At 44.7% G+C, this 27,611-nt stretch overlaps 2 protein-coding genes across 6 annotated transcripts in view; one reads left to right on the top strand and one right to left on the bottom strand.

The window, feature by feature from the left end:
* Window positions 1-10,863, top strand: part of LOC102460115 (trifunctional purine biosynthetic protein adenosine-3) — a 56,320-nt gene extending 45,457 nt beyond the window's left edge. For all 3 annotated transcript variants that reach the window (XM_075911201.1, XM_006126027.4, XM_075911210.1), the window contains 5 exons: window positions 90-221; window positions 903-1,033; window positions 4,729-4,870; window positions 5,854-5,969; window positions 8,249-10,863. In XM_075911201.1, the coding sequence (XP_075767316.1) occupies window positions 90-221; window positions 903-1,033; window positions 4,729-4,870; window positions 5,854-5,969; window positions 8,249-8,446 (719 nt within the window). In that variant the 3' untranslated portion in view covers window positions 8,447-10,863. The remainder of the gene's footprint in view (window positions 1-89; window positions 222-902; window positions 1,034-4,728; window positions 4,871-5,853; window positions 5,970-8,248) is intronic.
* Window positions 10,864-14,220: 3,357 nt separating this feature from the next.
* The window catches only part of LOC102461235 (trifunctional purine biosynthetic protein adenosine-3-like), a 55,450-nt gene continuing 42,059 nt past the window's right edge, over window positions 14,221-27,611 (bottom strand). For 2 of the 3 annotated variants that reach the window (XM_025186105.2, XM_075911236.1), the window contains 4 exons: window positions 22,626-22,756; window positions 21,267-21,408; window positions 19,595-19,710; window positions 14,221-17,435 (listed from right to left, as the gene is read on the bottom strand). In XM_025186105.2, the coding sequence (XP_025041890.2) occupies window positions 17,184-17,435; window positions 19,595-19,710; window positions 21,267-21,408; window positions 22,626-22,756 (641 nt within the window). In that variant the 3' untranslated portion in view covers window positions 14,221-17,183. The remainder of the gene's footprint in view (window positions 17,436-19,594; window positions 19,711-21,266; window positions 21,409-22,625; window positions 22,757-27,611) is intronic. The other variant, XM_025186106.2, reaches the window with a different exon arrangement.

Genomic DNA, 27,611 nt, shown 5'->3' with positions numbered 1-27,611 from the left:
GTTGGTCTAATTCTCAGACGTGCTAATGTCCTTTTATGTCCTCTGTATTTCTGTTTGTTTACATGTAATACCCTTTTTTTCCCATTAAGAATCTGCCCGTGTTGAAGTCAATAATCTGCTTCAAGCCTTGCAAGCAAACAGTTTACAGGTTTTCCACAACTGTATCCAAGACAAAACCCAGACAAGCAAAGTGAAGGTGGCTGTTCTCATCTCTGGAACAGGTGAGGCTTTTGCATTCTTTGCAGCAAGGTACAACATAGGCTATTGAAAAAGACATTTAGGCCCAGAACCAAAACTGCATTAAGTTACTTTAAGTGTTCCTATGGTTTTCAGTGAGCTTTCAGTCAGGTGCCTAGAGATTGATGGTAAGGAACAACTCCTTAGGGCAGGCAGAACAGATTTTTGTCTTAGGCCATTTTGAATCAGATATCCGATGATCATTACCTACTATTGCAAACTCTGAGATGCCTACATATGTAGCTTTTGCTCACATTTTATATCATCTCCAAGTAATCAACCAGCTGATCAGAGGGATGCAACAGTTTTCAAACTGATCAAACTTTCATACTGCATTATATAGACATGCAGGCAGCCCAAAATGTAAGAAATGCAGCATAGTTCATGCACTGGAAAGTTTGTTTTACAAATGCCTAACTTATGAAACCATATTATGTGTACGTGTACACACACACACACACACACACACACACATACAGATAGAGATTAGAGATAGAGATTAGAGAGAGAGATCCAAGCCAGTACTCACTAAGGTAAATGGAAAGATACCCATTGACTTCAGGGGGCCACTCCTACATTGCTGTTTGTAAAAGTCGTCTCAGAATGTTCAATATATTTACCCTCTAAGGAACACTTTGTCTTTATTTTTTATTTTTCCTTTTTAGGCACAAACCTTGAAGCCCTAATAACTAGCACAAAAAAGCCAACTAGCTATGCACAGATAGTTCTTGTCATTTCTAACAAGTCCGGTGTGGAAGGGTTAAGAAGAGCGGAAAGAGCTGGCATTCCTACAAAAGTAAGCAGTGTTTCACCTTTTGAATTAGATTTTACTATTTCACTGCTGTGGAAAACTAGCCAAGAATGAATAATATTTATAGGGGAGAGGTGGAGCTGGAGCACAAGACTGGAAGCCAGAAACTCCAGAATTCTTCTGCTGCTGTCTGTGCCCTTGGAAAAATTACTTAACTTCTCTATGGGTACGTCAAGACTACAGGGTTTTGTCGACAGAAGTTTTGTCGACAGATACTGTCGACAAAGCTTCTGTCGACAAAGAGCGTCTAGACTACATTCAGTTCTGTCGACAAAGCAAGATGCTTTGTCGACAAAACCCTGTAGTCTAGACACAACCCTACATGCAATAACACCTTCTGTCGACAGAACTCTGTCGACAGAAGGCGTTATGTCTCGTAAAATGAGGTTTACCAGCGTCGACAAAACTGCTGAGTTCTGTCGATGTTATGTCGACAGAACTCAGCGGTAGTGTAGACGCAGGTATAGTTTTGTCGACAAAACTCTGTAGTCTAGACACACCCTAAGTCTCCCATCTATAGGCTACTTTTAGTTCCATCTTAGAGGTATTACTGGGATTTTTTTATGGAGTGTGCCTAGAAACCCGTACCATTGTTAATATTGCAAACCACTTGAAATTAAATCCCTGTTCTCTCTTTCTAAGGGTACGTCTATACAGCAGGCAGTTATTTCAAAACAACGTCAAAATATTGTCAAGCTGGAGGACTTCTTACTCCAGCTCCTGTAACCCTCATTGTACGAGGAGTAAGGGAGGTTGGAGGAAGAGTGCTCTGTTTCGAAATAAGTGCTGTATAGACGCTCCCAGTTTTGAAATAAGCTATGCAATTGACGTAGCTCAATTTGCATAGCTTATTTCACGTTAAGCTCTGCTGTGCAGACACACCTTACCACTTCCTCCTTCCGCCCCACACCTATATCTTTCACTTCCAGAGCTGATATTTTCTTTGCTTGGGGTCTCTTCAGAGATGACTATTTATTATTAAAGTTTGAACAAAATCAATTTGTTTTGTTTTTAAATTCAGCTGTGGTAAGAAAATACGTATGTTTCAGACAATGTTATCGCCCACATGGCTACAGTTTAAAAATAGCATGGAGAAAGTCCTTGTTCAGGGTTTATGTATTTTTGTTTGGTTTGCAAAAAATATTTTATCAATTGGGCCTAATTCTTCATTTTGTATAATGTAAGATCCGCCATTGATTTCAACTGCAGCATGATCTGATGCTTAAACAGTTACTCATTTTTATTATTACTATTTGCATGATATTAGACAGACAAGATGGGTGAGATTGTATCTCTTCCCCGATTTCCCTCTTCTCCCCCCCCCCCCCCCCATGGTGTCTGTGATCTGGACTCTATAGTATTAATGCCATATTAATATATAATAAGGGTGAGATCTATAAAGGGACTGCGGCATTGCGAGGCTCAGTGTCACAACACCTAATTTCTAGGTACCTAGAAAATCACTAAAACAGCACTCCACAGAGCTTGAGTTGGGCACCGAGGCTCCCTATCCAATACACAGGGCGAGAGGAGCATCTCTGAACACAGCTGGCACAGTAGATGGGGAGCTGCCTATGCAAGCCAGTGGCAATGCTGACAAGAGCTGCACTCCTCCCATCTCTTGGAGACAGGCTGCAGGGAGACATCAGGGTCCAGTCACATAGTCAAGCATCTTAGGTGCCTAAAGAGTTTCTTACAGGAATGACTTAGGCATCTGACTCACTTCTCATGAAATGGAAGGTGAGAAGGAAGTGGCAGTACCTACCTTATAGCTTTTTAGCCCAGCAGTTAGTGCACTTACCTGGGATGTGAGAGTAACATGTTCAGTCCCCCCGCAGTCCCTGGCAAAGGGGAGGCAAGATTTGAAGAGGGACTACCACCTCTCAGAAGAGTGTTCTACCCACTGAGCTATGGGACCTTCTGATGCAGGATTCTCTACCTTTCCTATGGACGGTGTTACCCAGTGGATAAGCAACACTAGTGTGATTGGAGCAGAGGGACTGAGCCCTGAGTCTCCTACTTCACTGGTGGGTGCCCTAACCAGTAGACTGCAGCAGCATTCTCCAGTGCTCCGGCCCAATGACTGTTTTAAGTCTTTTACATACAGTAGAACAGTCCTGAGGGCCGGATTGAGAGTGGGAATGATTCTGGAGCCCTGTGATTAGGGCACTCGCCTGGGAGGGAGGCAAGAGACCTGGAGTCGAGTGCTTGAGTTTGTCACTTTCATTATTTATCCACAGTGGAATTAATAGCTTCAACAGGCAAGGCAGAGAGAGCCCCACAACAAAGCTAACTCAGGACTTAGAGCACATTCCTGAGAGGTGGTAGGACCCTTTTCAAATCTTTCTCCCCCTCTCTGAGAAGGGGGCATTGAACCTGGGTCTCCTACATCACAGGCAAGTACTCTAACCGCTGGGCTAAAAGTTACAGTATGAACCACACTTGGTCCCATAGGCATACTCAGAAGTTGCATACAGCATTGGACCCTGCATGTGACTGAGGTGTGCAGTGAGCGATCTTCTGCTTCATGAATCACTTTGAGGCTTAAGCAGGAGATGGGTGTCCGGCTGCCTAGGGGGGGGGCAGCAGGGATCAGTAGGTGTATTCTAGATCCCACCCTCAGAGACAGTCTCTGTCTTGAAGAGCTCACAATCTAAACGAACAAGACAGAGTGGGAAGGAAAACAGGCTCTCAGAGGTGAAGTGACTTGTGAAGGGTTTCAAGAGGGATAAGGGATCTTTCGGAAAAGGCTTTATTTTCCGCAAGATCAGCGTCTAGACTGGCGCTTTTCTCCGGCAAAGCTCCGTGCCGAAAAAAAGTGGCAGCCATTTTTATGCTAATGAAGCGGGGAAGATTTAAATCCCTGCTTCATTAGCAATTGCGATACGTCTAATTTACATCCCTTTTATGAAAAAGGGATGATGTCTAGAAGTAGCCAATTGTGGTTTTTTTGTAAATGTCATTGATATTTAACAGGCCTCATTATTTTAAAGATATGGATATTTTAAGAAAATAATTTGATGGTTTAGTTTAATTTTAATATTCACATTTAAATATGGAATGTGTGTCTTTAGTTGAGTAAACTGTAATTAGAGCAGTCCTCATTCTTGTTCACCCCTACCCAGCTGTTCCTTCTTAGCATGTCTATTATTAGCCCTCCAGCCTTTTGAGGTGCCCTGTGTTGTGTGTGTTTTAAAAGGGGGAGGATGGAGGCAGAGAAGAAACTTATTTTGCATTTTAAACTGATTTAAGGTTTGCATTGGATTAAACCCCATAGATTGCTTTATGGCCTCATATCAACTGAAGCTGGATAAGCCAGTTGAAGGGTTAGGGTGTTTGTTATAATTTTCAGGTAATTACTAATAATGAATCGTTAATGGTACAAATCCTGTAGCCTTAATCTGAGTTTAAACAGACAAAATTCCCACTGCTTTCCAGATTAATTTGGCTCAATATGGTCTGAGCTGAAAACTACAGGATTTGATTTATTACTTACCCACATTTCTGAAGTGCCCATCCTTGTAGCATCTGGACACCCTTCTTTGATCATGTATGGAGATTGAGATTTTTTTTATTACAGTGCGGTATTTCAACATGTTCTTGTTGTATGAGAGTGTAAATTAATCCCACATTTATGTCTCTGTTTCTCTCTCTCTCTCCTTTTTGTTTGGATATTGTAGGTAATTGACCATAAGCTGTATGGAAGTCGCATAGAATTTGATAATGCAGTTGATAAAGTCCTTGAAGAATTCTCAGTTGAACTTATCTGTCTTGCAGGATTTATGAGGATTTTGTCTGGTCCCTTTGTCAAAAAGTGGGATGGTAAATAAGCTGTTTTAATGTATATTTCCAAACACAACAAAAGACATTTTGCAGCTACAGTTAAGCATTGTACCGAGTCTGGGGGTATGTCTAGACTGCAACCCTCTGTCGGCAGAGGAATGCAGATTAGGCAAGTTGACATTGCAAATGAGGCAGGGATTTAAATATCCGGTGCCTAATTTGCATAAACATGGCCACCACGTTTTGCCGACTCAGCACTTTGTCAGCAAAAAGCGGCAGTCTAGAGGGGCATCTGTTGAGAAAGAAAGCCTTTTTCGACAGATCCTGGACACCTCCTTGCAGGCAGAACTGCTGGGGACAGTTCTTGTACATTTCAAAGAGCGAGGCGCAGCACACGGGACGCCACTGCTTCCTCTACCCTCCGTGGAGATAGTGCTGGGGGAACCAGCTTGTAAGCCAGCTGCTCCCAGCACTGGCTCCTGCTCTCTCCCCCCCTTCCCCTCCCACGCTGCCTCTCTCTGATAGAGTCGGCAAGGGGTGGGAGATAAGCGACTAGTCAAGTGACTACTCAGCTATCCAATAAGCTTATGTTTATCGGGTAGTTGACTAGTCACTTACATCCTAGCACTTATACTAATTTAGGACCAGAGGGACTACTCAATGACATTGGAAGCTGAGCAATTTTTATAAGTCCTAAGAATATCTATCATGTTAAAACCGTAGGCATGTGATGGAGTTGGAAATCCCCAACCAAACCAAGGGAAGAGGACACTACCAAAAAGAACAAGCAACTATAAATAAATGACAGCTATGGCAGAGATTATTGGGACATGTGTACAACATATGTGCTCACGTTTTATTGTTCCCAACCTTGATCAGCTGAAAATGAGACAGGGTAGAAAATAGATTCCTGATGAGCTTTGGTCTGCCCTTTTTTAATTCTGGTTAATAATGAGGTATTTACTTGATGTTTAAGCTTTTGAAATGAGAGTTAAAAGATGATTTCATTTATAATTTTCTAGGAAAAATTCTGAATATACATCCATCTTTACTACCTTCTTTTAAGGGAGCAAATGCCCATAAATTGGTGTTAGAAGCTGGAGTCCGAGTCACTGGCTGTACTGTGCACTTTGTAGCTGTAAGTACATCATTTCTAACAGAAACAACAAACAGCTCTGAAAATCTTGGCTGGAATAATTCCTATGTCAAAACTATCCTTAGTACAAATGGTTAGATAAATAGTGTGATGAATTCTTTAGAATGTTGTGCCTTGGGGCAATCGGAAATAAATACTATACTAGAATTCAGTCTTTATCTACACTTGCTTTTTTCTATGCAGCTTCTTACCATTGGCAACAGTGTTGCTCCACCAGTTGTCATATCAGTGGGAGTGATAACATATGCAAAACCTTGGTGATCAGCAGCATTTTTACCACTTATATGTTTCCAAGTCCTGTGGGGTTTTTTTGGGTTTTGTTTTTCTTTTAATCATGATCCTCACTTTGTTTAGAGTTCTTCTCAGAGCTTCAGTTGCTGGAATCAAGGAAGATCTGAGAAGCTCAGCTTTCATTAAAAAAAATTGTTCTAGCCCTCATGCTTGCAGAGAAAAGCCTGAAGCTGTGGAGTGACTGTAACCTAAAGGACCATACCCTAACAGGCAAAGAAAAGAACCCTAAACGTATCAGCTTTGTAAAAGTCATAATATTTTTCTATAAACACTTGAGGTTGGCCATATTGCCACCATGCTGTCAGGACCTGCTTTGAGCAGCATAATCAAACATCTTAATCCCAGCTCTTGATCAGTTATAAGAAATTCAGAAGACCTGGCGTCCTAATTTCCTGGTGCCAATATTTCTGTCTTGACACCAATTTAGTCCAAATTTTTTAATCAAATAGCCGTACAGATTGAACCTCTCTCATCCAGGACTCTCTGGTCCAGCAGGACCACAGAGGTTGCTAGACCAGAGAGACCTGGCCCCAGAGGTTGAGAGTGGCTGGGAGCAGACCCAGTCTGGATGGCAGCAGCCTGCAGGGTCAGTGATTGGGGGTGGATAGCCCCGGGAGCAGCTGCTGTCATATGGGGGAGAGGTCAGGGAATCCTGGGAGCAGCTATTGCCACGCGCACAGGGCCAGGGCACCCTGTAGTAATTCTGCATGATGCTAGGATGGCAGAGTTGACATCCACAGAGAACATTGTTCATCTGGATTCCTGTTTCACTGGCTCAGTTCTCTGTTGTAAATAAATATTTTTCAGTTAATTGCCACGTTAACCTCTCCTTCCCTGGTATTTTAGAAGTGTGTTACAAATTTCATAGAGTTGAGGAGCTTTGACTTCTCACCATTTGTGAAGAAAGCTGGTGGATAATTAATTTAATTCAGAAGCAAGATTTTTTTTTCTTATCAGGTTTGAAAGCAAAGGGATGCAGCTTCCTCATTAAGTCCTTGAAATCATCCTCCCACTCCTATAGCTGCTTAAGAGATCTATAAGAGGAGGCAAAGAGTTCAGTCCTTTCAGACATGAATGTGATTCTGTTCCTCCATAGTATATCACTGTAGCATTTCCACAAAGAAAAGGAACCCCTGAGAGACAGTTCATAGAGGCTATGTCTGCACTGGAAGAGTTCTTGCGCAAAAACTTATTGCAAAAGCGCGTCCACACCTCCAAGTGCATCACTTTTACACAAGAGAGCATCCACACTGCATGATTGCTCTTGTGCAAGAAAATTCTGATTGCCATTCACAGAATGGCCATCAGAGCACCTGTGCTTTTTCGGATAGGCTCTATTTGCGCAAGAAACTCCTGCGGAGCAAGAGCTGTAGTGCAAAAAGGAGTTATGCCTTGTAGAAGGAGGAATACCTACACTGCAAAAAGGCCTCCGTTCTTTCGATTGTAGATTTTCTTGTGCTGGAGATGTGGATGCTCCATGAGTTTTTGCACAAAAACCTTGTAGTGTAGTGTAGCCAGAGTGTAGAGAACATTGCTGATCACGCAGGAAATAATTTAGAGGTAGAAAGACCTTTTGGGTCACTTACTTCATTGACAAGGAAATAGATTATAATTTTCTGTTGTAAATATACCTGCATTTTGTCTAGTCCAGTTAGCCATGGCACATAAGCCATGTAATTCCCTTGCATCTGTGGGATGCTATTCCTCACCTTCACAGAAATGTTGCAGATGTTTTCGTGGCATTCACTTTGGGTCTACCTGCTTCCATTCTTGGAACTCCCAGCAATCTCCTGTGGATCAAGGTGACCACACTGTATTTTCTGCACACCTTACAGATGAATGTTATTACATACATATTTCCTGTGATAAACGGTACTTTAAGTAACCAGAGCAAATTAACTGTCCTACTTTTCTGCATCTTCTCTTCCCTTTCTTTCAGCTTACAGTAGTCTGGATTTTCTTTTTTTCAGGAGGAAGTTGATGCGGGAGCTATAGTTTTTCAAGAGGCAGTTCCTGTAAAGATTGGAGACACAGAGGAGACCTTGTCAGAAAGAGTAAAAGAAGCGGAGCACAGAGCCTTCCCTGCTGCTTTGCAACTGGTAGCCAGTAAAGCAGTGTGCCTAGGAGAAAATGGCAAGATCTGCTGGAATTTAGAACAGCAGAATTGAGAAGGCTCCTGGACATAGTAGTGGAACCACCGTATTCAGAGGACAGAACATAGCAACTGCACAGTTACTTTTATGCTGCTTTTATAAAGTGCATTTTAGTGTAACATTTCCCATGGCATTCCAGCAGGATCTGCAAATTCTCTCAAGTGCTACTGCTCCAAACAAGAGACAAGAAACCCAAAAATGGGAAGGGAGGGGACTTAATTTTTTAAAAATGCTGTGATGCTATAGATCTCACTATCAGCTACCATCACTAATTATGATCGCTTTTTCCACTGACCTCTCAGTTCACCTTTTAACAGTACTTTGACTCTGCATTTGGCAGTCTAGACTAGCATAGCCAAAGAATCAAAGATTTAAGCATCTCTGGGTTTCCTTATGAAAAGATCATAGTAGTTGAAGTTCATTAGTCAGTATTAGTCTCTGAATGTTTTGATGGAATTGTAGGAAAAAACTCTGTATTTGTTGACAGAGGCTGTGAAAAGTCTTTTCAGGACAACTGTGAGCACCAATGGAATGGAGGAGAAAGTGGGTGGTACCATGGTATTAACTGATCAAAATGACTCTAGTCATGCCAAAAGAAGGAAATTGCCCTTATAACACAATCTTTCTTTAAAGAAAATGTTGGAAGTGGATTTTGCTTTTGCAGATTGTGTGGCCCCTGATTTTTCTGTGGGTCAGCACCCCATGACCCAAAAAAGTTTCCCCACTCCTTGCTCGTGTGTGAGAGAGCGAGAGCGAGAGACAGAGAGTGGTTTTTTTCCTGCTGGATAACAGAATGACATCATCAAGAGGTTCTGTCAGTGAAGTGAAAATGGCCAAAGAGACGGGGTAGGCGAGCGTAGCGAGGTGAGGGCGCAGCTCTCTAGTAAAAGTGGAAAAAATATATATATTTTTCAGCAAACATTACAGGAAGTTTGATTTTTGTATCAATACATGGACATTGCAGAATGCCAATTTGTGTAGAATGTGTCTCTACCAGTTATTTCCAGTGACGGGAACACAGGCTATGTCTACATTAGGAAGGTTTGGTTACACAAGTCCTGTCAACATGCAAAAGTTGCCAAAAGTGAAAACGGGTCAAACCAGTTTTTTTGCCTCCCATTGTTGATATTTCACGGCCACATGGTTTTACTTCAGAGGTCAGCTACCAGGCACGCATGCCACAAAGGGCACACAAGCTGATTGCCTGAGGCATGCGGGGCAGGAGCTCAGCCTCTCCTGCCCAGGAGCTCATGCTGTGGCTCTAGCCTGCAGCTCCAATTTTCTGATGGGGGAGGGGATGGGGGACCCACAACATTTTGGCACATGAGGCGGGGAGCTCAAATGCCCCCATGCCCCCTAGCTTGGACCAAAAATTGGAAAGGTCTCGATTCTGCTGCCTTCCTGTTCTACTCCTCTCATGGCACTGCTCTGCTACCTACTCCAATAAAGAAGAACTAACACCTTAAAATGCCTTGTTCAAAAAGTGTGAACTAGTGGTGCGCACAGTCTGACACCTGAGGCAGCCGCTTCAGTTTGCCTCATGGTAAGCCCAGCCCTGTGGGGGAGGGGTCAGGGAGTCCCTTCCCCAGCACCCTTCTTTGTCCAGCTAGGCTGGAGCCAACCCCAGGCTCTGCCTGCCTAGCCCCAGAGCTGCAGCCTGCAGGCAAAAGGCGGGTCTGGGCAGGGAAGAGACTGCCCCCCTCCCTGCTCCTCTCCTCACCCCAGCGCTGCCCTGTCAGTGAGTGTGCTGGGGCACAGGGATGTGGGGCAGGATGGGAAGGAGCATAGGTTGCACTGAGGGTGGATGGGGTGATTCAGGGGTTCAGGCTGCGGGGGCAGGGGATCAGGCTGGGGGTGATCATGGGGCAAGACTGGAGCAGAGGGAAGATGAGAGGGAGATATAATTTTATTTTGCAGACGCTGCACTTTCTTTGCCTCCCTCCCCAACTAGCTATTTGGCTGCATTCTCACCCTCTCACCTTTTCTGTGTTACTCCCCTTACCCCCAAACCGCCTCTTGCACCCCCACACCCTCTCCTGCCACCAAAGTCCCTTGCAGACCTTTCTGTCCTTCCTCCGTCCTGGATCCCTATCCCATTCGCTGACATTGAACCCCTCATTTTTGTTCTCACCTCAGAGTCTAGGGGGTCCACAAAATCCACTGACTCTGGAACCCCAGAAAAGTAAATCTGGCATATGAGAAGCCCTTAAACTCAGGCCTCCCTGTCCCTTCCCTCACCTGGTGTGGGCTGGAGTGCTGGAAAAGTGAGGTGTCTCAGTTGAGGACCACATCAGTGAGGGTTGGGGGGCTTTGGAGGAGGCTTTTTTGCTTCTCACTTGAGTGGTCTCCAGATTTTTCTGTGGGTTAGTGACCCCTCAACACAAAAAAAAGTTTCCTCCCCCGCCACAAATAAAGGAAAGATTAAAACCTTTTGTATTGGACATAATATTTTACTGTATTTAAAATGAAGTTTGATAAACTAATATGAGAAAGTTAACAACAAATGGGCTGGTAGCACTTTATAGACTAACAACACATGTAGATGGGATCATGAGCTTTCCTGGGTACAGCCCACATCCTAAACTGTTAACTCTGGTCATCTGAAGAAGTGAGCTGTGCCCACGAAAGCTCATGATCCCATCTACATGTTTTGTTAGTCTATAAAGTGCTACCAGACATTTTGTTGTTTTTTTCTGTAACAACTGGTAGTCTGTGGAAAGGTTTACATTGCCACAGGTGGTCCATGAGGCATGTGGTAGAGAGAGCCCCTTGCCCGCTGCCAGGAGAGTTGCATGGCCCAGGGCAGGAGGGTTAAATCTTAGCATGTCACTTGGGAAAGGTTGCTGACCCTTGTGTTACTCTGTCAAGAGGGTGCTAGCAACGTGGTAAGCATCCCACAGTGCAGTGTTGTAGGAAGGCAGAGCTGATCCCAGTGCTGCTTGGGATTCCCTCATAGTTCTGTGAGCTCTCTGTCCTAAAGAATATCAAAGCAGCACAGCAGTCTCTCCAGCCCTCCCCCTGCAGCAGCAGAACAGAAACAATCCAGGGATTTGCTTTTTGTTTGTTCCCCAAATGGAGCCGCTCACTCACCTGTCAGATACTTCCTGGAGCAGCAGAGATCACAAAACACTGAGCACAGCCAAGAAGACAGATGTGGGATACTGAGAGAAGCCAATTGTCTCAAAACAAACAACAGAGTCCACACTGGTTCTTTGTCAGCAGTAAAGGGAGAAGAAAAGACAAAAGTCTCTTGCAGGGCTGGAAGTTTTTTGTTGCCAAAACTGAGAGTTTTTCCCAATAAAAGTCACGTTGCAGTGTAAAAGCAATTTGTGGTGACAAATTGTGCCAGTGTACACAAGCCCTCAGTTTATCGCCATCACATATAACAAACTATATTGTGTTCCGGTGAGCAACCACCACAGAAAGAAAGCAGGCCATATCATTTCACTTTGGCAAGGTGCTCATCAAGCTGGACCTGTGTTCCTGGGAAAACTAGGAATTTAGAAAGTAAAAACACAGCACTAACCATAAATGTATAGGGACAATCCCCACCCTAAACCAAACGCTTACAAAGGCAAGGATGAATATTCCTGGATATCATGGGGTACCTGTTATGTACAGACCCAGCATTGGGGAAGGAGTAGTATTCCATAAGCTCTTTTGAGAGGGGGGGTTAAATATTATTAATCCCCCTGTAAAAAACAGCTGCTCATTGACATGACTTTTGTTCCCTGTTGGAGTGCAGAACATGCCAAATCAAGCCTTTTTGCAGATCAGCTTAAAGGAAATACAAACACACAGTGAGACACCACCTCTGTTAACTATTGCCAAAGCTCTCTGCTTGACTGTCAGCAATGGGATAGGTTATATGGATTTGAATACATTACTGTATCTTTCAAGATTGATTCCATCTTTTACAAATCCGTGCGGGGGGTAGACTGAGGTCAAACTAAACTAGTGAATTACCTCAAGGCCTCCATTTTCAACCAGTGGGCTATCACTCTGGGATACTATATCCCCCCCCTTCCTACTGACTTTAAAGCTAACAAAGTCTCTTTGAATTTTTTTGTTTTTAAAGAAAACAAATCAGAAACACAATAGCACGCACAGCTATTACATGCTCATGACATCTCACGGGCTCCTTTAGCGCTATCTCTATTGTCGTATGCCCATCATTCTCAGCAGCTTCTTAACCACCCTATCTCAGGGCTGAGCAAAAATAGTTTGGCCTAATTCTTCCATATTCACAGATCTATGCTGTCCAGATTCTGGGGCTCTCTAGAATGGCACAGGTAAGGCCCTATTTTAGAGGCACACAGCTACAATCACTTCCCATCCCCATTACCCTCCTTAGCCCTTTTAACATTGTATAGGCCTACTTACCTGCCACTCAGCTCCATGGTTCAAATCATTTGGCAGAGACGCCTCAGCCTTACACAACATGTACTGCTCCCTCCAATGGTTAAAACAGCAGGCAATGCCCAACATTTCTGAGCTTGCTCTGTGTTCGCAGGTTCAAGAGTGAGGCACAGGTGCTGGAACAATTTATTTAGTGAGGGAGTTGAGCACCACTGAACCAAAGTATATACCTGTATATAATAGAAACTGTTTCAAGCCCAAGGGTATGGCTGAACCGGCAGCAACCCTAGTTCCCGGCCCTATGGCATGAGGCAGTTTGTTAGGTGTCCAGGTTACATTCTGGAGTCTCCAGTGGTAGCTGGGACAGAAGATTGCCCTTGACTTCCCCCTCCTCCACTGCGCTGTTACTGATGTGGCATTTTCTTTGCAGAAGCCCAAGTACCACTGGAACAAAAGTAAATTCCATAGGTCTTATGAGAGTGGGACTGAACTCTTTAAACAAGATGGGCTCTTTCATATCTCAATCTCGAGGGCTTCTAGGATAGTGCTACAACTAGCCAATGGTTAAGCCCTAGACAACAAATTCCCAGCCTCATTATACTTTCTAGTTGATCAGGGCTTAGCAGTTTCACCTCCCACAACACCCATTTGGCTCACCAGTCAGCCTAAAAGACCAAGATCATGACCAGGTGGTGGAAAGTAGGGGTGCAAATGGTTAATCAGTAAGCCTCACCATTAACAGGCCTTATCCTGTCCATGGCCAACCAGAACAACCCATCTGCCCACCCTTTAATCAGTTAACCGTAATGTTTAACCAGTTAACCAATTAAATGGGATTTTACAACCCTAGTGGAGAGGCACATGGGCAGACCACAAAGGGCCTGGCTTAATCTAGGAAGTAAAAACTTTCATGCATCTCAATGGGGTAGGAATCAGAAACCATGCAGAGTAGGATTTCTAGCTCCAACTCAATGCTGATCTGCCAAGAAAAGAGGAGTTGCCAATCAAAGACCCACCTGCAGTTCACATACGGTAAGAGTGCATAGATAGTTCAACAGTAGATGCTATCACTATTCTAACAAATTAGCAGAAACTAATAGGCAGAATTCACTCATTCTACTCATGCAGTCTATAGGCAATAGCGCATCCAGGATTCAGTTCCCCGTTCTGCTACAGAGTACTTTTTGATCTTGAGCATGTCATTAGAGGCCAGATTTACAAAGGGATGTAGGTGTTTAAAGAAGTAAATGGAATTAGGTGCCTAAATACTTTTAAAAATCTGGCAGTGAGTGCCTTAGTCCTCCTTCTGTACGAAGTGGGCATTAGACTCCCAGAAGTGTTATGAAGAAAAATTAAAGACTGAGTTGCTTGGATACTATGGCAATGGGGACAGAGAAGTAGCTAAGATACATAAATAACAAGAGTAAGGCTCTAGTTACAATTTTATTAGATCTGAATAAAATGTATACAATTCAGAACAATATATAGAACAATGTTACTATATGACTACAGTACAATAAGAGAGTAGAAGCAATAATCACGTGTTTTTATTTGTAGCTTACCAAAATATCTGCCAGCTATTCTCAGGATAATCTGGGAGAAAGGAAGGGCATAAAATAAGAAAACAGAAGTTCCCTGTTGCAATCATAACAATAAAACTCCATTGCTTCTATACCAAAGCCATAAATGTCTTGTATATTAAACATAGACGAGGTAACAGACTGGAACAGTTTTCTTTATTTTCCCCAACTATCAAAGCATATTCACCACAGAACAAGTAAGAATACAAAACCTGGAAGAACCTGCCTGTAATGTAAATTATAATTAAGGCTCTGAAATATCTCATTAGAGCCAAGAGCCTGACCTACAATATGCCCCCAAAAGTACAGGATATAAAAGATAATTCCAAAACAAAGTGTTTTTTATTCATCAGTAACCATAGGGGATATAAATGCCCATGATCTGATCTAATGAACCAATGGCTCCTTCATCGGAAATCTCTATTCTTTTTCCAACTTCTCTAATCATTTCCTGGCTGATTTCCCTTTTCCACTGATTTATTTTACTTGCACATGGCCCTTTACTCTGACAGAGTTAAAATAAGTCTCCGACTTGGCCAATATGTGTATTTAAAGGAAGAAGCCATCATTGCCAAGCCTGTCACTGGCTTGACAATGTGAAAATGCAGATTCTGCTTCCGCACTAAAAAAATTACTAACCTGTGCAGTAACAGATGGTCTTTAAAAGGTGTTGTGCACAAATCCAATCCACTACAGATAGATGAGTGCACTATGCACACCTACAATTCCCAAAGTAGTGGGGAAGGTGAGAGGGCTGTGGAATGCATATTTGACCAAACATACCCAGAAAAATATGGGTACCGATCATTGTTCAGGTAAGTAACCATTTTTCCTCCTTTGAGTGGCTGTGCAAAGATGCCCAAGCTCTTCTTGATAAGATGCATGTGACCACCTGGCCTGGATCAAGGATAGAGAGAATGCCTCCAGGAAATCTGCATACATTCAAGCTAAGCAGAAAGCACAAGTCAAATTACAGCAAATGAAAGAGGGCTGGTGGAAATGTAAAGCAGTCACATTTCAAGACACAGCTGTAAGAAATTGTTTTAAAGCATTCTAGGATGGACTAAAGGCTGTCTGTGGGCCAAGCATTGCTGTTTATACACCAGTGCACTTTGCTGATGGCAGCACTCCTGATTACAGATAGCGCTGAAATCTCTGACCACTGGGCTGAACATTTTCGAGTAGTATTAAACTAGACATCAACTCTGGACAGCAGTGTTTTTTAAGAGATTCTTCAGTGGGCTAATGATTCACAACTGGTTATGCCGCCAGCTCTTGACAAGATACAAAAAGCTGTCACGCAGGTGAAATCTGGAAAGGCACCTGGCGGTGACGTGATCCCATCAGAGATTTACGAATCTAGTGGTAGCCAGGTGATGTGCCGTCTCACCTGGTTATTTATCACCATTTAGGAGAAAGAGCAAGTTCCCTAGGACTTCAAAGATGCCCTGACTGTACACATATACAAGAGAAAAGGTGACTGTGCATGCTGTGATGACCTCCGGAGCATTTCATTGTTGTCTATAGCTGGCAAGATTCTGGCTCACATGCTCTACAGCTGGCTGTCATTACATGTGTTCACAAATGTGGCACCATTTCTGAAATGTGGCACTTGCAACTTTTTGGCGGCATTTTTACCTATTTGAGAGCAGGACCGAAGGAGGCTAAATAGTGGTAGCGCTGAACCTAATTCTAGAAATGTAACTAATGTCTAAACCTGCTAAAGTTTAGCTCTGACTTCTCAGTCAGATAGGGTACATCTAGACTACAGGCTTTTGTCAACAGAAGTTTTGTCGACAGATACTGTCGACAAAGAGCATCTAGACTACATCCAGTTCTGTCGACAAAGCAAGCCGCTTTGTCGACATGACAGTGTAGACGCAAAGAACAGTGTAAATGCAATAATGCCTTCTGTCGACAAAAGCCGTTATTCCTCATAGAATTAGGTTTACAGCCGTCGACAAAACTGCTGAGTTCTGTCAACGTTATGTCGACAGAACTCAGTGGCAGTGTAGACGCAGGTATAGTTTTGTCGACAAAACCCTGTAGTCTAGACACACCCTATGGGATCATAGAGATGATTATTGATCAAATTAACACTCCCCCTCCCCCTTCTCTGCCAATCTAGATGAATTCTGTTACATAGCAGCTTTGTCAGAATTCCTTTCTGATGGTTAATCAGGCTCACTTCCCATTACACAGGAGCTACAAAGCCACCAGGGAGAAGGCATAGAGACATGAAGGAACCTCCAACCATGGTGATGGAAAGGGGAGAATACTCAGTGAGATGCCAACCTCTTTCTAAAAAATTAGCATTTCTTCCCTAAGAAATTGCCTAGTTTTTTCTCCCCATCTCCTTACCTGTCAAGTAGGGATCTAATTATGTTATGGCTGTATCTACCCCATGTCCTTGCTTCAATTCATATGGATTTGATTTGTGACGCTCATGGTTTCCTAGAATCAGATTAACAATCAAAAGGAGATGCTGACAAAACAGGTATTTAAGAGAACTCATTTAGATTTCCCTTAAAAATCATGCTATTTTCACACCTTTAATTCTTTGATTATATACATTCCTTTAACAAACAGCTGAGCATGCAGGGCCTCAACATTTGAGGTAGTAATTTAGATTCCAATACTGATTCAGCAAAGGAACGGTAACAAACTTTAGACAAGGAAAGATATATCCTGGTTGTGAATGAAAGATATGAAATTGGTCTGCCTGAAATACAGCAGAAGAAAACAACAGCCAGAGAAAAACCAGTGAGCAATGAAAAGAAAATGTATGGGTTTGACAGTAGCCTATTGTACTGCTAGGGCCACAGATTAGTAGTGGAGGAAATGCAATCTTGCTTTTCATGATGATTCAAGCTTTGGCTTCCTTTTTTCCAGCAGGTTTTACCATCTGCTCCTAGTTGGACCACTCCACTAGCCACCAGCTGTAAAGCAATTGGAAAGGCTCGGCACTCTGCATCTTTCATCCTTTCCAACAAAGTCTCCTCCGTATCATCTGTCTTCACAGATACAGGCTCCTGGAGAATTATTGCTCCTGTATTAGCTTCCTCCTAAGAGGGAGATATTTATAAATCTGTTGTTAGGAAAAGATGGCAGACAGCATCTGAAGTAGCAGCAAGGCGTTCGAAGAGGTGGATGGTGTTGCGGTCTTGAGATTTGGCCAAGAAGAGGTCACTCAGTGAGGTCGCACATTTTTACTACCGTGGAGATGGCAGAAGGTAGAATGAAAGGATGGAGGAGAAGGATTCAATGTATCAGTGACAGACCACACACATTAGATGAGCTGGAGAAAAGGCAGCGATGGGGGGTAGTTGGAGATGCAAAATGACAACTGATAAACAATTTGTTGAGGATGGGAAAAAGTGGAACAAGTTTCTATTGCAGTGGTCACCAATCAGTAGATCGGGATCTACCACAGGGCTGGCCTGAAGTACGGGCAAGGCGGGCTACCGCCTGGGGCAGCCCATTGTAGGGGGCGCCGCGTGGGGCTGCCGGCCGGGTAGGGGCGGCACTGCACATGCTCCGTGTGCCTGGGACGGGGCTATGCATGGGCCGGGCACCCGGGGGCAGGGCCGCGCATGCACCGTGTGCCAGAGGTGGGGCCGCGCATGCGTCACACTCCCGGGGGCGACACCGTGCTCCCGGAGCCTGGGCGCGCTGATGGCTCGGGCCTGTACTGATCTACCAGTAGATCTTGGAGCTTCTGGCAGGTGATCCTGACTGGTTTGGCCAGGAAGCTATCAAGCAATGGCACTTCAGTTGCCCCTCCACCCCCGATCAGGCTGCTCCTGCCCTCTGCCTTGGAGCTGCCCCCCGGGAGCCTTCTGCTTGCTGTGAAGGGTTTGGGAGAGAGAAGCAGGGGCGCTGCTGTCAGGGTGTCCCTTCGCCCCCCCCCCCCACTCCTGTACCATATCACCACACAGACAGAAGGGGATGGAGGGAGCTTGGTAATGGAAATCTCTGTCACTCTCATGCACTGTGTGTGTCTCTGTCATTCTCACACACACACACTGTCCTTCCCTCTCATCTCCCGACCCAACACATACGTGGGGGGGCTGTTATTGCTTCTTTTACTGCCTGCAAAGTGAGTTTTTTATTTTTGACTGAACCTCCTCCTAACCCCAACCTCCTGTCCCAGACATGAGTCCCTCTGCACCCAAATTCCTTCCCAGAGCTTGCACCCTGACACTCCTCCTGGAACCCAATCCCCCACCCTTGGCTAAGCCCGGAGCCCCTCCCACACTCCAAACTCCTTGGCTCAAGATCAGAGCTTGCACCTTAAACCTCTACCCCAGTCTAGTGAAAGTGAGTGAAGATGTGGGAGGAAGGGGGATGGAGTGAGCAGGGTGAGTGAGGCCTCAGAGAAGAGGTGGAGTAGAGGCAGGGCCTCAAAGAAGGGGCAGGAAGGAAATGGGACAAAGGTATTTGGGTCTGAGGTAGATCTTACATTGCACTTTTAGGGTGTGTCTAGACTACTGAGTTTTGTCAACAAAAGTGGACTTTTGTCGACAAAACTATACCTGCGTCTACACTACCGCTGAGTTCTGTCGACATAACGTCGACAGAACTCAGCAGTTTTGTCGACGCTGGTATACCTCATTTTACGAGGCATAACACCTTCTGTCGACAGAGTTCTGTTGACAGAAGGTGTTATTGCCTATAGGGTTGCGTCTAGACTACAGGGTTCTGTCGACAAAGCAGCTTGCTTTGTCGACAGAACTCAATGTGTCTGGAAGCTCTTTGTCGACAGAAGTTTTGTCGACAGATACTGTCGACAAAACTTCTGTCGACAAAACCCGGTAGTCTAGACGTACCCAAACTGAAAAAATGATCTTGTGGTCAAAAAGGTTGGTGACCACTGCTCTATTGTGAAGGGAAGGAGGGCAACAGAAATAAGGCAATAATAAGGGATTGATCACTGGGGAAGGGCATCTGTGGGATTATTCACATGCACAGGTAACACATGCATAGGTTCTTTAATAGACTGGGACCCATATGTGCACAATCCTATTCATAAGTTCATCTCACAGAAAATTAACTTCCAACTCTTCCTGTGTAATTGGTAATAATTCCAGTATTTACAGTTACAAAGTCATTACACTCATGTTATCTGGATAACTTTTATACATTTGTTATTGTGATACAATCAAATATATTCATCATTTGCCTCAAGAGTTAGAATAATTCTTATAGGCAGAAGAATACTTACTAGTACGAAACGTACTGTACACCAAGTGACTTTGGCTCCTGCTTGTAGTACCTGCTTCTGGGCATTTCCCCCTTTGGCTGAAGGTAAGAGTGATGGACAAACGTTCAAAATTTTTCCTATCAATCATTTAAAACAGAATAAAAAATTAAGCTACAGTTCTTTTAAAATAGAAAACATTTATGACAGTCAATTAATAACATAGCTGTAGGCAAAAGCTCATGGCACTAGGTCTAATTCAACAATCTGGAAGGCTCTGAACAGCAATCAGAACTTACTAAGGTACACAAGAGTTCAAATGCAAAAGCACAGATGAAGGGACTAGGAATAGGGAATAGTTTAGGAACTATTACATTTCCAGGGCCAAGGACAGCAAAGTACAACTGCTGCGAGCCAATTTCACATAAGGACAAGATATAGTCACTTGTCCTCCCGTGGATACAGATGGGAGGAAGGAGTCATAAGGAAGGCTCCCTCTACCCCTTACATTACATATTCAGCTCACAACTCTGCATAAAGGGAACTGGGGGGGGGGAGAGAGAGTAGGCTCAGCAGCGTTGCTATTGTGCCAATGCAGAGACTACAATGAAGATGTAGTCTTCAAACAGGAAAGGATGACAGATTACTCCCACACGGGCACAGCAGGGCTGTCTGAATAAAAAGGTTGGAATAAAAGGAATAACCTCTCAGGCCCCAGGAATTGAGTCACTGCTAACACACAGCAGCTTTCAGAGCTAGGGAGTGCACATTCCCAGGCCTTGCTGGGGAGGAGGCATCTATGACAGGAATCTTGGTCTCTACTGCAATAAGAAACCAGTGGAATAGAGTCTCAGCACCTGGCTCAATTGACTCAGGCTTGTGAGCCTAAAAGCAGCAGTGTAAAAGTTCAGGCCTGGACATCTGCAAATGGGAGGGTTTCAGAGCCTGGCCTACGGCCTATGCCCAAATATCTACAATGCAGTTATGTGCCCCACTGCCTGAATCAGATGATACTGCCCAGCTGCAGCTATGCCACAGGTCTTTGACTGCAGTGTACATGTACCCTGTGGGTCAGATTCTAATAACCTTGTTCATTCTGGCCTCCATCATGATTCTACCTCAAGCACAGAGTAAGGGGCAGGGCACTGCAGTGTTGCTCACAAAGCAACTCAGGAGGGACTTGAAAATTCAGTCTCCCTCTCAATTCCTGGGCTAGTCTTAGCAAGCAGTAAGCTGCCCCAGAGCTGTACTCAGCACAGCATGTCCCCCTTTGCACACTGGCCCAGATGTGCCACCAGGTGCATTGCAAGGGATAGAACCAACCTTCCATCTGCTCCCCTGCATGGGGTCAGAGGAGCTTAGGGACTCTAGGGACCCTACTTTCCTTCCTCTGCTGCTGCCATGATGCGAGATACCTTTTTGCTCTGTGCCTCCCCATTGCTCAGGACACAGTTTAGCTCTTTGGGTAGCATCTTATCCTTTTCATAGTTCCACTGATTTGAGTGAATGAATTTAAGGAATAAAAACATACAGTACTCCCCACTGATTTAAATGCACCTATATGCAGAGAAACATGCTAAAATATGACAAAAGTGTTCGAATCTTGCCCCAAAGAAGCTAAATAGGCCCCAAGCATTGACATTTTTCATACCTCTTTCATAGTCATTGCTAACAATTGTTTACTCCGGTTTCTTACCATTCCACTTTCTAATAAAAGCACTGGACAAAATTCTCGTAAAACCTGCAAGGCAGATCAGCTCAACAGAGAATTCTTCAAGGACTCTGTCAATTGTGCTGTCAAATTCTGAGCGACTTCCATACAATGTATGGTCAATTACCTAAAACAGTAAAAACAACCAAAGCCAAACTACTAAAAGTGACTCAACATGTAAGCATAAGGGTAAACGCTTTGGAGAACAAAAGAAAATCAAAATAGACTCATGCCAAAACATATGAGCACTTTTTAAAAAAGTGATAGCCTTGCTAGTGCTTATGTATAGTAGCAATCTATAGCAGCCAGAGCTGGATACCACAGTGCCAACCACCGCCCTGAAGGAGCTGGTGGCCGGGGCCAGGCACCATAGACCTGACCCCTTCACTCCCCAAAGGGGCCAGTGGCTGGGGCTGGGCACCACAACCCTGGCCCCAGAGGAGCTGGAGCAGGCTGCAGCATCTAGTGTCGTCCTCACCTTTGTGGGCATCCCCAGTGAGCCCCCCAGAACTCCCAACCTCCAGGCCTAAGCCCCCAACCTGCTGCCCTGACTCCTGCACCCCTACCTCCTGCTCTGAGCCCCCCCATCCCATACCCTGACTGCTGTACCTCCAGCACCGCCAGCCCCCGGCCCTGAGGGACCCCAGTAACGCTGGGTAAGCTTTCTAGCGTTAGAATAAAAACATGGTTTTGGCTCACTGTGTTTTATGTCAGAAATCCCTAGCTGATATCACTGTTCTCAATGTGTGCAATTATTTTTCGACTATATGTGTATGTTACACAATTGAAATCAATGGGACTCCTTGGGCAGTGAGGTTCTACTTAATCTGAATAAGAGTAACACAATGAGATTCACGTTGCTATTGAAAGTAATTGAGGATGGTGTGAAATAAAGGAGAACTTCTTATGCAGATATTCACTACATGCTCCAGAGGCGAATGGATAAATGCTGTACACAAGGGGAAAGTGTGCACAGATGGTCCAAAAAAAATGACATTTTATTGATTTCTTCTTCCTCTTTTCAATGAAAGCAGTAAGCTGCATGGGGCTAGTCCTACTGATTTCAATACACACACTTCAACCCTTTACTGAATTGAGGTCCTAATACTCACTGATGTTAATGGAAATATTCCGATTGACCTCCTTGAGCATTGGATCAGGTCCCTATATGACTCTGGATTTGATCTTTGCTGTTTGTTACCATTATTTTATACATAGCTAACAACCTACCATATAAAGGTTAAATAAATGTGGGACAAGAATTATTAGTGAAAAAAACTTCCCCCAGATTTGTAAAAGCGATAGCTGTTTCTCTGGTGATTGAAAGGAAATGGATGTCCTTACCCTGGTGGGAATTCCAGCACGGGCTGCATTTCTCAGATCTTCCACCCCAGACTTGTTAGAGATGACAAGAGCTATCTGAGCACAGCTTGCTGGTTCTTTTGCATAAGCAATAAGTGCTTCAAGGCTTGTACCTCAAATTAAAGAGAAGAACAAGTGGTCTTATAAACAGGAGGCAGAAGAAGAGTCGACTCGCTCTGTGCTTTAACTGCCATTCTTTGAGGCACGTGTCCATATGCGTGCTACACGTCTGGGTGCATGCACCTCTCAAGCCTGCAATCAGAGACTTTGATTAGCAATGTCCATTTGGCCTTCACATGTGCCCTATGCCTCATCGTGCCATGTCCTGAGGCTATATGGAAATACCCTGTAGGGAAAAGACAGAAGCAGAAAAGGATGGCAAGTAGCGAAGCACCCATAGGGAGAGACATTTCAAAGAGCCACAGTTACTGCACAAAGTGAGTAATCTCTTTCAAGCAGTCACCCTTAGGGTCCACTTCAGGTGACTTCCAAGCAGTATCCCCTGAGTGGGTAGAGGGAGCTTCGGCATTGAGTCTAGAAGTGGAGATATTACTGCAGACGCAAGTATCACAGTGGCTCTGACAGCTTGGGTTAAAGTATAATGTTTTGAAAAAATGTTTGACCTGAAGCCCATGTAGTAGTCCTAAATATTGCAGGTACTGACATGTTCTTAAGTAATACTGTGGAATTCCCTTATGATCTGATCTAATGTGCTATCGCTCTTTGGGGGGTGAAGACCTGCGGCATCTTAACAAGTGCTAATACATCCAGATATTCTTCTCAATAATCTGGGCATAGATCACGGGTCTCTTGGATCTACCTGCAAAGGAGATGAAGAGCCTATCTGACTTTTAGGTTGCTTGGTCCCACCTAAGTAGAAAGTGAATGTCCTAATATCTAGGATATGAAAACAAGACTTCTGAAGACAATTAAGTGGCTTTGGAAAAGATACTGATGGATGAATGGATTGGTTAAGATGGAATTTCAAGAGAACCTTAGGTAAGAATGTAGGGTGTGGATATAAAGACACTTTTGTCCTTCAATATCATTCAAGGGGTAGGGATAGATCTGCCATCACAATTTCAAATTCTCCAATGATACAGGCTGACGTGATGGCTTCTACAAAGGCGGTCTTCATACATAAATGGAACAGAGAACAGCTTGCCACAGGTTCAAATGAAGGCCTCATAAAAGTAAATGAGTACCAAGTTGAGGTGCCAGGTCAGAGTGGGGTCTCCAACAGGGGGGGATAGAGATTCTCCAAACCTTAGTAAACTCAGATGATACTGGATGAGCACATACGGAGAATCCTTTTACCACAGAATGCAAGGCTGATTCTGTGACCAAATGGACCTTAAATGAAACTGATAACCCCAATTTTTTCAGATCCAGCAGATAATCTATGATGACTGAGAATAGCCGAGATTCAGGCAGGAGGCAGTAATGACTATTGCTCCTCCCTGTTTTTTGATACAGAACATGTGAGATATACATCTGTCATGACCAGTATTCCCTCTAAGATTTTCTACCCGTGAGCCGAGTGAGTTTTGTCTTGTGCACCAACATTGAGGTCATGTGTGCTTGTTCAGAATGCTACAGAGTTCTATTTGAGGTTGTGTGTTTAGCACTGGTATATAATCTGAAATTTAAATAGGACACTTTGGCCCCTAATTTTCATAAGAATTTTGAACATGGTTATGTGAATTTTATTCTGAATGAAAACCTAGAATAAATAAAATCAGCCTTTAATTTTGATACCCCCCTAAAACAAACTGCAGTATCTTGGGATTTTTAAAAGAAGGATAATAGTTACTGTTATGGAAAAGACGACAAAATTTCAAACACTTTGTGCCTGCAATGCGGCCCCAGCCACCACTGGAACAGCTGCCACCACCATGCAGTCCCGGCTGACACCAGAGCAGCTGCCCCTGCTGCACAGCCCTGCCCAGGAGCAGTAGTGTGGTGTCTTCCAGATTTGGAACCAGGGCTGGGGTGAGGCTGCCTCAGTAAGGACAGTCTCACTATGGCCCTGGCTTCATGCGTGGCACAGAGGGCAGCCACACACCATGGCTACGTCTACACTGGCATCCTTTTCCGGAAATGCTTAAAACGGAACAGTTTTCCGTTATAAGTATTTCCATAAAAAGTGCGTCTACATTGGCAAGATGCTTTTCCGGAAAAGCACTTTTCCCGGTAAAGCGACCGTGCCAATGTAGACGCGCTTTTCTGCAAAAAAGCCCCGATCATCATTTTCGCGATTGGAGCTTTTTTGTGAAAAAGATATCTGTGCTGTCTACACTGGCCCTTTTCCGGAACAGTTTTCCGGAAAAGGACTTTTGCCCGAACGGGAGCAGCATAGTTTTTCCGGAAAAGCACTGATGATTTTACAGTAGATAGGCAGTGCTTTTCCAGAAATTCAAGGGGCCAGTGTAGACAGCTGGCAAGTTATTCCAGAAAAGCGGCTGATTTTCCGGAATAAGTGGCCAGTGAAGACACAGCCCATGTAGCCCCTCCCCGGGAGCATCTGGGGTTGGGGCTGCGTGGTGGCTGCTGGGGCCAGAGCCGCAGTACTAAAAATAGCACCACGGCCTGGCTCCAGTCCTGGAGGTGGGGCCACATTGCAGGCAATAGGCAGTTCCCCCATGTGCTGGGACTGGCTATAGTATCCAACTAGAGACTGGAACCAGGGCTGTGGTACAGCTGCTCTTGAGCCAGTGGATTATTCGCCTCCTGCTCCATGCCCCCATTCTCAAGGAAAGAAAGCCAAAACCAACTTTAGCATCCAGGGAAAACAAAATTTGTTGATAAAATGTCTGCAACAATTTGAAACCAGCTTTCCTTCTGGCAGGGGCAGATGACCGTTTTGTGGGGCCCCGGGCAGTATATTTCCGCGGGGCCCCCCTTTGCCACGGCGCATGCACAGTGATGCCATGCGCATGCGCAGTGGCGCCACGGCGCATGCGCGGGGCTTTTTGAGGCGCGGGGCCTGAGGCGGCTGCCCCATTCACCCTGCCCTATATCCGCCCCTGCCTTCTGGTGACTCCAAGGTTGGCACATGTATTGCAACAATTTCCTAACAGCAAGTGACCAGAAGAGCTCACATACATGAACGGGCAAAGTCTGTCTCCTTCTCCAGAGTTGTAAAGGGCCCCTTTTGCAAGAAAACTCACTATAAAATGCACAAGTCCAGCTGCAGATGTTGTCCAGGGGAAGAGCAGGGGCCAGGTGGTATGAATGTTATACATAATACTCCAGCCACTATGTTCTATTAATCCTCTTCTCCTGTGCCTAGCAAAATTACCAAGAGAGGGCACTGGAGATAATACCTGCTCCTAAATAAAAAAAGTCAGGAGTGTTCCATGTTGGCTGTTATTGAACAATGTACTACTTTTAAAAATATTTTGGCAGTCTGTTTTCACCTCTGTCACCCTACACATTCTGAAATTTCCATTACATGCAAATCCTGCTAGCCATGTTATCCCCCATTCATATTTTTATATAATTTTTAATATTTTTTCAGTTTTTATGTGTGTGTAGAAAGGCGGATGCCCCCCTCTAACCCAGAAGGGGCACTTCAATGTGCCACGGTGAGCAGAGCCAGATCACTCTTGCCCCACACCCTGGAAGCAGAGCAGTGGGGCCAGAAGTCTAAAGACTGGAACTGGGAGCTCAGTTGGAGCCCAGCCATCAGAGGAGATGGATGTTCCTCCTGGTTCTTCAGAGTGGGAGACTTAGGTGAGCCCACAGGCAGAGGACAATTAGCCTGGACCACTGCTTGACACCGATCGGGGGGAAGCCTGCAACTGACCTGGGTTACAGACACGGATCCCGAGAAGTAGCAAGTGTTGCCCAATCCCTGAGACTGCTGGTACCCCTGGAGGAGGAGTACGGTGTTTCCCAGGGATAGCTGGAGTGAATGCATGGCGGTGTGGACTCCCCACTGACTCAGAGGCAGACTAGACTGTTGCCTTCAGGCCCTGGGCTGGGCACAGTGGAGTGGGAGGGCCTGCACCCCCTGCCTCTCACCCTTCGGGGGAGGCAAACTCCTTCTCCACCTACCTAGAACGGAATAATTTCCCTGATCTGCCTGCAGACCGGCTGAGCTCAGTGACTTGATATCTGCCCCGCCCTGAACTGAGGATTGGGCTGAACTCTGGGACTGGCTTCTCCAAACCAGAGCAGGGGCCTAGTGACTCATTGTAGGGAGGCAGGTTGGCCCCATCTCTGGTCCGCTCTGATGAGTGAAATTTATGTTAAGGATGAGTGCCAGGTAGACAGCCTTTGGGACCGAAGTCCTGTTAAACCACACAACAAGAATACTACAGCTGTAGCCAGTACAAGCTTCCTCCCACAGCTGTTACAACATGTTCTAGACATGACCTGCCTAGAGGGAGCCCCTCTAGGATGGCAGCACAGTTCAGTCTTCATGTGTATGCAGTCCCTGACCTCTTTTGAGGGCTTGTCTAGACTTGAAATGCTATAGTGGTACAGCTACGCTGCTGTAGTGCTTCAGGAGATCTCCTGTGACTGTCATTAAACCACTTCCCAAGAGGCAGCTGCTATGTTGATGGACAAGTTCTTCGGTTGACCTAGCACTTTTGACACTAGAGTTCGGTTGGCTTAACTATGTCACTCAAGATTGTGGATTTTTTTTCACCTTTGAGCAACATAATTGGGTCAATCTAATTTTCCAGCGCAGTGTTTCTCAAACTGTGCTCCGTGGAGCGAGACATCTCCAGGGGCTCCACGAGGCTGACAACTGGAAACATCGATAGGTACAACACATACAATCAGTGGACCGCTGGGGCGTCGCATAAATTTTTACGTTTGTAAAAGGCTCCGGAGCCCAGAAAGTTTGAGAACCGCTGTTCTAGCATAGACCAACCCTGAAAGTGCTAGTAGTGATACCAGGTAATGCCAATTGTGATGGTGCTGGTTTCTATCCATTGAGAATCAGACAGATTAGCA

The sequence above is a fragment of the Pelodiscus sinensis genome, chromosome 1 (genome assembly GCF_049634645.1).
Source record: "Pelodiscus sinensis isolate JC-2024 chromosome 1, ASM4963464v1, whole genome shotgun sequence".
Classification (NCBI taxonomy): domain Eukaryota; kingdom Metazoa; phylum Chordata; order Testudines; family Trionychidae; genus Pelodiscus; species Pelodiscus sinensis.
The sequence above is the reverse complement of the archived record's forward strand: the minus strand, read 5'-3'. Positions and strand labels throughout refer to the sequence as shown.